Source organism: Lepidochelys kempii, chromosome 13 (assembly GCF_965140265.1).
Source record: "Lepidochelys kempii isolate rLepKem1 chromosome 13, rLepKem1.hap2, whole genome shotgun sequence".
Taxonomy (NCBI): domain Eukaryota; kingdom Metazoa; phylum Chordata; order Testudines; family Cheloniidae; genus Lepidochelys; species Lepidochelys kempii.
The window spans coordinates 33,192,221-33,202,301 of record NC_133268.1 but is presented as its reverse complement, the minus strand read 5'-3'; the positions used below and the strand labels follow the sequence as shown (position 1 = coordinate 33,202,301).

The 10,081-nt window shown below is 46.0% G+C and overlaps 1 protein-coding gene across 1 annotated transcript; it reads right to left on the bottom strand.

The window, feature by feature from the left end:
• Nucleotides 1-249: 249 nt before the first annotated feature.
• Nucleotides 250-1,248, bottom strand: LOC140897063 (olfactory receptor 5J3-like). Its single transcript, XM_073309339.1, has one exon. It carries the CDS (start codon nucleotides 1,246-1,248, stop codon nucleotides 250-252), a length of 999 nt encoding a protein of 332 aa, XP_073165440.1.
• Nucleotides 1,249-10,081: the final 8,833 nt, after the last annotated feature.

Here is a 10,081-nt window from a genome sequence, read left to right as displayed (position 1 = left end):
ATCATTACATGTTGTCTGTTTGTTCGTCTATTTATCCAACATGTTTTTATTTTGTTGCCCATCACTGTGGTATCTTGGCCATGGATTTTAAAAGGATACTAAGAGAGAAAGGCATTCCACTCTCATTGCATATGAATGGATTTGGGCACCTAAATCCCTTGGGTCCATTGAAAATTGCTGCCCACTTTTGATGGATCAGCATTAGCAAAGCCCCTTGTGAATGTAATCTAGTCTTTGGCTCTTCTCCCTCTATGTGTTATAGAAAGCTCTGTTTAGGCCAGGTTCTTTGGAAGAGGGAAGGGTGGGAAGATGCAAACCACTGACTGTGACAGGAAGCCTTCTCCTCAATGCCTCTTTAACTTCCTTATTCCTCAGGCTGTAGATCATGGGGTTCACCAGGGGAATCACTAGGGTGTACAGCACAGAGACAGCTTTGTCCTGCTGAGCAGAATAACTTGGCTTGGGCCGCACGTACATGAAAATCAGAGTCCCGAAGAAGATGGAGATGGCTGTGAGGTGAGAGGTGCAGGTGGAGAAGGTCTTGCATCTGCCCTGATGGGAGGGGATCCTGAGGATGGCTGAGAAGATGTACAGGTAGGAAGTCAGCGTGGTCAGGAAGCTGCTGACACCGATGACACAGGCCGAGGCCAGGATGATGGTCATGTTGCTCTGGGTCTCGTTGCAGGAGAGCTTCACCAGGGGTGTGATGTCACAGAAGAAATGGTCGACCTGGTTGTCCCCACAGAAGGGCAAGCTGAATGTGCAGAGAGTTTGGATTAAGGAGTTCAGGAAGCCGCTGGCATAGGAGCAGGCCAGGAGCCAGGTGCAAACCCCATCGGACATGGCAACTGTGTAGAGCAGCGGCTTGCAGATGGCCACAAAGCGATCGTAGGCCATGGCGGCCAGCAGGCAGCACTCAGTGGTCAGCATGCCGCCGAAGACACAGAACTGCACGGCGCACCCCAAGAAGGAGATGGTCCCGTCTCCTGTCACGAAGCTGTTCAGAGCCTTGGGGATGATGGCAGAGGCGTAGCAGAGGTCCACGAAGGACAGGTGCCTGAGAAAGAGGTACATGGGGGTGTGCAGGCGAGCATCAAGGTGGATGACCAGCAGGAGGCTGGCGTTCCCCAGCAGGATGGTGACGTAGCTGACTGAGAAAAGCGCAAAGAGCAGGGCTCGCAGCTCTGGGCTTGATGTGAAGCCCAGAAGGATGAACTCCATCACCGTGGTGCTGTTTCCACTGCCCATGCTTGGGATCTGATGGTGGGAAAAGAAAAAGGGAAATATCACAGAGGGGCTGGGAACCTCCACTGCTGGCCCTAGTATCTCCACATCTTAATGCTAGGGGACAGACTCTGATCTCAGTTGGGCCAGCAGAATTCCACTGAGTCACTCTGGATTGACACCGGGGTAAATGAGAACAGAATTGGGCCGAAAAGGCCAGAGTCCTATCTTGGAATTAAGCCAGAGGATAGTGTGCACAAGTGAACAAAGTGCTCTACTAGGTTTTATCCCCAGCTCTGGTAATGGACTGTTGGGTGACCTAGGGGAAGTCCCATCCCCCCTCTGTACTTTAGTTTACCCACCTGTAAAATGGAAGTAATGATACTGAACTTCAGCCTAAAGTGCTGTGAGGTCTGTGGGTGAGAAGAACTCGAGTTGTTGTTAATTTGGCTCTGACTCTGGATTTATACGAGGGTTTCTGAGAGAAGAATTTGCCCCCAAAGGTTTATCTCTTCTCTCAAAGCCAATTGAGTTCCTCTGGATGTACACTGAAGTGCCTGAGAGAAAAATTGGGTGCAGATAGACAGATCCACTTTCTCTTCTGTGAAACCCAGTGGAATTGCCGTGTATTTATTAGGGTGTCAACTTAATTCATGACTACATCAGTCTGAAAGTAACATTTCTTATATATCTAATGCACTTACATTACTCCCATTACAACAGCATCTAACAACCTGTAATACATTTACCACCACCACCCCTCCCCTCAATCCCTTTCATAAATGGAAGTGCTATTTGTTGGGGATTGGTCCTGCTTTGAGCAAGGCGTTGGACTAGATGACCTCCTGAGGTCCCTTCCAACCCTGATATTCTATGATTCTATGTTGCTAAAATAAAAGCTTACTTAATTCTTCAGATGTCAAACGTTTTCAATGTTTTTCCTTCATTTCTTCACACAATGTACAGGGAACCTGTGGAACTCTTTGCCAGAGGATGTTTTGAAGGCCAAGACTATAACAGAGTTCAAAAAAGAATTAGAGAAGTTCATGGAGGGTAGGTCCACCAATGGCTATTAGCCAGGATGGGCAGAGATGGTGTCCCTAGCCTCTGTTTGTCAGAAGCTGGGAATCGGTGACAGTGGATGAACAACTTGATGATTGTTAGGGTTAGGGTTTAGGGTTAAGGTTTAGGGTTAGGGTTAAGGTTAGCTGTAGCTCAAGAAAGCTTATGCTCAAATAAATTTGTTAGTCTCTAAGGTGCCACAAGTACTCCTTTTCTTTTAACTGGATGATTGTCCCTTTTCTTCATTCCCTCTGGAGCACCTGACATTAGCCACTGTTGGAAGACAGGATACTGGGCTAGATTAACCTTTGGTCTGACCCAATATGGCCATTCTTATGTTCTTATCTTCTGAATATTAAAAAAGGTTAAAAGGATTTTTAATGGTGTGTTTGCCATGGGACTAAGCAGGGTGAGATCTGTTTATTACCAAACCCCACAGCTTGTTTAAAACTGTTTAATGTTGGACAGTGACTGGGTCAAGTGAACACTTTTGGCCCATATATTACATCTAAATTAATACAACACCTCCTATGTGAACTAATCATACAAATAATAAAAATAATCTAGTATTCGATCCCCTGTACCACTCACTGTCAGAGGTTTCAAAGGAAAGTGCTCATTAATAGCATGATGACACGAACTGCCCATAAAGAACTCAGACTGCAGAAAGCCTGCAAGTTTCCAGGCAGGTGATAGAAAGAGCAGTCTTTGCTGATTAAGATAAAAATAGGCACAGAATAGGTTCCAAAGGTGCTCTGAATTGTCATTCCCCATGTTGTTTTAACAGGGACCAATCAGTGTTTCCTGTCCCATAGTAAATGCCTGCCTCTGCTAAGTATTGATAAAGGGCTGAGATCTTTTCTTTAGCAGGGCAGATTTGCTTCTCTTTTCAACTAGTATCAACCAAAGTAACTCCTTGCCCCATGCTGAGGACTCAGAAGTTACTCTGGAATGACCTGGTGGGACTGGCATCAATGCTAAAAAAAATTATGATTTCTCTGTAGGTTGCTCTTCTCTCCTCCCCCCGCCCCCACTGAACAGAATATTAAATGGAAAAAGAAAATCCAAAGTTCATTTCCCAGAACTTACATTTCCTTGTCAATCAAATCTGATTTACAAGATCATTTGTTACCTTTGTCTCCGCAGTGCCCTTGTTTTAGAGACAAGAACATTCTGCAAATAACACCGATTTGACTGGGATTTTCAAAGCAAACAAACAAGAATTGGGTGCCTCATCTCTGAAAATCCTCACCGCAGGCTTTGCTCTCTTTCATGGGGCTCGCTCTTCTCTCACACCTTCCCGCATACATCAGGAGTAACTCCACTGGAATCAGTGGGGCTGTTTCCCCTTTTCATTTATATGGGTGCAAAACACTATTAAATGTAACCTGCTAACCTTTTGCCATTTCAATCCGTGGCAGAACACTAACCAACGTACTATGCAGCTTCCTTCACAGCTTCTGGCGAGTGGCTTTATCAAGTGTTTTGGCAATCCAAATACATTTGATGTACTCCTGTCATCCACCTCTTGCTTGACTCTCTCTCTCTCTTTCTTACACAACACACATAATGTGCTGAGGTACATTATGATGTTATAGAAGCCATACATCATTCTTCTTATCAAGAGCCATTCCTCTCAGTGTTCTACAACTCTCTCTCTCATTATTGATTTAATTAGTGTGCTGGTACTGAATTGTGTCACGGGTCTATAAGACCCTGGGATGGCCTTTTGCACTGCTTTGATAAGGATCGGCTAGGTGCAACATTGTGCAAATATAAACAAGCGCCAAGTGGTGCCAACTTTTCCAAGAAACTTGTTGAATGATCCCTTTCAGAAATAAACATTCTGAAATGATTTTTTTCATCAAGAAAGTAATTCATAAGCATATGTCCCATGCCATCATTTTCACAGATTTTGAGTTTGCACCTGCCAGCACTAACTGCAGTGTGTTGTCCTGGTCTCCTGATAAGCACAACACCTGGTTGTCAGTGTTGATACACCTGAGCCATCTGATATTGCACCTGAATAGTATCAGGTCCATAAATCCCTGAGTGATGATAACAGAGTTATGTGAATGGATTGACATGGCATGCATTTGAATCACTGATTGACTCTCATATCACATTCCCAGCCATTTAAGCCATCCATGCCTCCTGTTCTTCCACCCAGTCGTGGCTAGATCAGATATGTGTGGAGCTCCCCCTGATTGCTGCTGCTGCCAGCAAGAGGAGAATCATGCTTACTGATTTCCATTAGAAACACTGGGATTGCCAGCTGGTCAGATCCAAGGTTCAGATAGCCCAGTATCCTGTCTCTGAGAGAGGCCAGCACAAGATGCTTTTTGACTTAAGCAGATATCAGATAATCTGCTTCCCTGGTGGTCTCTATAGTTAGAGATTGCTTTAATCCCTGAAACAAGAGGTTTTCTATCCCTTCCAGATCTGTTGTTACCCTGAATTGTGATAGCCGTGAAACTCATTGTCCCAATAATAGAGTCAGAACTGAGAAACTTTTACCCATTTGAAAAGGCAACAAAATTGCTTTTCCACCTACCTGGGAGCAGAGCTGTGTCTCTTCAATTCAGTCCAAAAGCCAGATGCTGGAACATAGGCAGAGACCTTTTATCTGCCTTGGCAACCGTTTGAGGATTGGTGTCTGAAGACCTTCCCACGATGCATGCGCTGCACATGGGATTATAGTGCAAAGTGTATCTCACGGAGAGTTTGTGAGGTCAAAGTTAAGGAGACACGGTTGATGGAAAACAACATGGCAATGAAGATCTAAAGTTACACCTCCCTACAGAAGAGGGACAGTATACTTCTCTGTGGTCTGAAAATGGCTTGGCTGAATTTTTATGGGACTTTATCAGCCCAGGCACAAAACTTTCCTATGAAGATAGAGATGCATCCAAATCCCACGGAAATCAATGGCAGACTTTCAAAAGATTTGGATGGTGCACATGAAAATATGAATATACCTTTAGATATTTTACTAACAAAATAAATAATAATAAAATAAAATAATTACAATAAAATAAAAAAAAATATCAAACTTAGGTGAAGATTTTTGATGATATTTAGGTGTTGTTTCACTCAGTTTTGCAACATCTAAGTGATTTGGAAGCCTAAATCTCATTTTAAAAAGGGATTTAGGCGTTCAGAGTCAAGGTCCCATCAACAGTCAGTGGGATTTTGGCTCCTAGGTGCCAAAATCCTTTCTGAAAATGTGAGTTAAGCTGTAAAACAAGTTAGGCATTCCAATGCTGAGCATAGCTACTCCTGCATATGTAAGCGGAATAATGGTCCTGCTATTGTGGGGAACTTTCCTGGCTCATACACTACCCCAGTGAAATGGGCTAGCGAAAGGATCTGAGGCCTCACTCCCACTTCCTTTATCCAGAGGCCTGCTGCCCTAGAGGACTCCCCTTCCACTCTCCTATGTGGCAGAGTCCTCGTAACCCCAACAAGGCTGGACCCAGGATTCCTGAGGGGCTCAACCCCCAACCTTGTCATGGTCACTTAGGGCAGGGGCTAGGGTGTCCCCACTCTGGGGTGCCCTCTCTGCACGGGATGCTTCCCAGACCCACTGATCATTACATGCAGTTTATTAAACAGCAACCAAATTAAAATAAATAAGGAAAAAATAGGAAAGGTGAAAGGAAAACACGTCACCCTGCTCTGTGGCATGGGGCTGTCACAACCAGCGTCTCTGGAATGTCAGGGCACTTCAGTCTGTCCCTTGTAAATCCCAGGCCTTCTTCTCAGGCCCTGGCTGTGCTGCAGGGATGCTGAGGGTCGGATACTTGCTCTGGCGGTGGCCACACACCTTCAGGATCTGGGTGGCAGGACCTGACTTCCCAGCATCGCTCCCCTCCCGTCGGGGTTATGATCCCCCTCCACATCTGGCCTGCAAGGCCTCTCAGCTGGGGGCATCTCCCTGCATTCAGCCCACTGCCTGGGGTCCCCCTTGCTCTCCCCAGCTGCTCACCGCACCTGGCTCCGGACTGCTTCAGCCCCAGCTCCCGCTCCACCGCTCTGCCTCCAGCTCCCTGGGCCGATTCTCTGGCCCCCCCTGGCTCTGGTTGCTGCCCCTCTGCTCCCAGGACAGGTCTGATCTGTGGGCTGCTTCTGTGACTCTGCTCCTAGCACCGACCTGCTTCCTGGGATGCATCTCTGGGTCTCTCTGGATCTGGCACAGCTCTGCTCCCCAGCTCAGCTCAGGCCCCTGCTTTCTCCTTACCTCAGCCCACTCTGTCTGACCCAGGCAATTCCAGCTCCCATGGAGGATGGGGACCCTCATTAGCCTGCCCGCCCTGTCAATCAGGCTGAACTGAAGCATCGACCTCTTCCCATTGTTCCTGGGGACTGTCAGTCTCAGGGTCCTGATTTCCCATCGACCCTTCCCCTTTCTTTTAGTACTGGGAGCTAGCCAGCCAAAACACCCTCACTGACCAGCAGTCCTGTTAGGATATATATATTCAGGCCTGTCGGTAAAGGCCTGTACTCTAAGAATTTAGGTGTATTCTTATCACTTGGCTAGTTCTAAAGGTATAAAAGAAAGAATCAAAATCACTGTCTGCCGGTGTAAGGTCCTTCTCTTACTGTGACAATCTGAGGCCCTGTGCTTAGGCTAAGGCCTTTGGCTAAGCAACAGAGGCAGCCATAAACTGGGAAGCGACCGGTCACATCCTTACATTCCAAACCAGTCACATTGAAAGAAGGTGCTATTGGGCTGTTAGGAATACAATGCTGTCCTGATAATGCCTATCGCCTCCAGAGAAAGGGAAGTGCCTAGAAGATGTAAAAGGAAACTTAGTTTGATAGCATCCTGTCTGGCAAGAACTCACTTCTCAATAGCTGGGGTGTGAAATCCTCACTTCTATATTTTTTGTCATTATAGTTCCCACTTTGCTATTGTTCGTCTGTATAATCTCTGTCTGGTTCTGTGATTGTTTCTGTCTGCTGTATAATTAATTTTGCTGGGTGTAAACTAATTAAGGTGGGGGGATATAATTGTTTACATAATCATGTTACAATATGTTAGGATTGGTTAATTAAAGTTCAGGAAAATGATTGGTTAAGGTATAGCAAAGCAGAACTCAAGTTTACTATATAGTCTGCAGTCAATCAGGAAGTGAGGGGGTGGGTGGGGGAGATAAGAACAGGGAAGGGGGGTAAGGAAATTGGAATCATGTTTTGCTAAAGGGGGAATTGGGAACAGGGAATGGGGGTAAGGAAATTGGAATCATGTTTGGCTAAAGGGGGAAATGGGAACAGGGAATGGGGGTAAGGAAATTGGAATCATAGAATAGAATAGAATCATAGAATATCAGGGTTGGAAGGGACCTCAGGAGGTCATCTAGTCCAACCCCCTGCTCAAAGCAGGACCAATCCCCAATTTTTGCCCTGATCCCTAAATGGCCCCCTCAAGGATTGAACTCACAACCCTGGGTTTAGCAGGCCAATGCTCAAACCACTGAGCTATCCCTCCCTCCCCAAAACAGACCCCAAGCATAGAATATCAGGATTGGAAGGGACCTCAGGAGGTCATCTAGCCCAACCCCCTGCTCAAAGCAAGACCAATCCCCAATTTTTGCCCCAGATCCCTAAATGACCCCCTCAAGGATTGAACTCACAACCCTAAGTTTAGCAGGCCAATGCTCAAACCACTGAGCTATCCCTCTTTCCTGCCTATGGCTAAGGGCTATGTTTGGCTAAGGGCAGGAATCGGAACAGGGACACAGGTGTAAGGCTCTATGGTGTCAGAGCTGGGAAGGGGGACAGTAAGGAAGGAAACTGGAATCATACTTGCTGGAAGTTCACCCCAATAAACATCAAATTGTTTGCACCTTTGGACTTCGGGTATTGTTGCTCTCTGTTCATGCGAGAAGGACCAGGGAAGTAAGTGGGTGAAGGAATAAGCCCCCTAACAAGTTCCCTTACACATAACTTCAAACATCTGGGCCTCAGTCTTGCAATTTACACTGTGAGGCACTGAATTATATTATTACTATTATTTTATTGCTGTTGTAGTGCATACGACTCGCAGTCATGGTGAGAACCCCAACAGGCATGGTGCTATATAAACATTTGCTGTGACATAACTGGCAAGTAGCTACCATATCATTAGAAGATCTTACTGAGATAAGTTTATGTATCGCTGTAGACCAGGGACTGTGTGTAATTCCATGGAGAAGGGTGACTACAGCCCTCCAGGAACTAAGAAAATGTGGGTGGGGGTGTTTAGACAAATTTACTCAGTCTGTAACACCTCCAGAGAGGTATCCCCATATACTGGCTCAGACTGGATTCTCCTATGGCCCACAGACAATAGAAGGACTTCTGGAGAACTAGCCTGAGTTTAAACTGACATGGGGCCTTATTTCTGATCCAGCAAATGGACAGGACCTTCTGTCCTGTGGGGGCCCCAATCTTTAGGGATGGGTTGGAAGGATTCACATGGACCAGAGCTCAAGGTGGGATTTGGGGTGATTTCTGCTAACCTTATTAGCATGCTCATAGGTTCTTTTCTTGTTTTGAAGGTTTTCTCTGCAATGTTTTAACTGTGCTTGCCGCATGGTGACTTATAACTGCTCTCAATTACAGTAGTTCACAGCCTTGGAATAGAAAGCCAAGCCCACACTCCAACCTGGTAAGGCAGTCTGGCTTGCTAGGAATAACAGTGCAGGTAGGGGACTATGCAGCCTGGAAATACGAAAGTCAGGAGGGAGAGAGACGTACAGCTCTTCAAAGGGCGTCCTCCATGCAGTAAGACCTCTTGCATATGGTGCATGTGAGGTCATGTCGTGCAGGGGATGCCATTTTGAGAACAGTTAGTCAGTTGGATGTGTGTGTCAGGAGCTGTAGAAGGAAGCCATACGGTTGGAGGAACTAAGCAGTACAAACCATATCAGGTGCAAGGAAGGCGGCCCTGAGGTAACAGTGAAGGAGATACTGAGTGGGGTCTGCTGTTGGGAAGTAGCTCAGGGAATTGTATGTGTCCTTTTTCCAAAAAGTCAGCTACCATAGCTGCTACTATTAGGGTCCCTAGGCTGGAGCCCATAGTAGAGGGGGGGCCTTGTCTCCCCCCTTCCTCCCCGATTAATCACTGAGACTGGGAGACAACGGAAACTGTGCAAGGGAGGGTGGCTTCTCCTCACCTCCCTTGTTGGCTTATGATGAAAATGGCTCAGTAGGCTGTGACCCTTTTCTCTAGAGAGAGAAGGGCTACAAGGAGGGTCACGTGAGCCTCTGAGGCTAGCGAAATCCGCCAGGAAGCATGGGACCCACTGAGACAAGGACAGAGCTTTATCACAATACCTAAATTCCTTTAAAATCCAGACCTGAAAGGCCAAATCCCACTGAATTTCAATGGAATTTGGGTGCTTAACTCCTTCAGGACTTTTGGAAAATGCCAGCCAAAAATAATTGAATGTAAATGGGCTCAGATTTGCATAGGTCGAGTCCTGAGCATTTTCTGAGAATCATGCTTCTTTAAAGTGTCTCAAGATGACCACCCAGATAATTATGGCTTTTGGGTCAAACCTTCCAGAGGAGCTGACAAATGTTACTCCTGGGGGAATTCTGCACCAAAAAATTAAAACTTCTGCATACTTTATTTGTCAGAATAACACAATATAATCAGTCCAGTTTCAATTGTTTTGCTAATTTATTTCAAAATACCTGTCAACAAGTATGTCAACAAAAAAGACAACAACAAAGCAAAGATTCCCCAAGGAGCAGAGAGCAAAAGAAATCCCCTATAACAACCAGTTCCAGTTGAGGACTGCTGGAG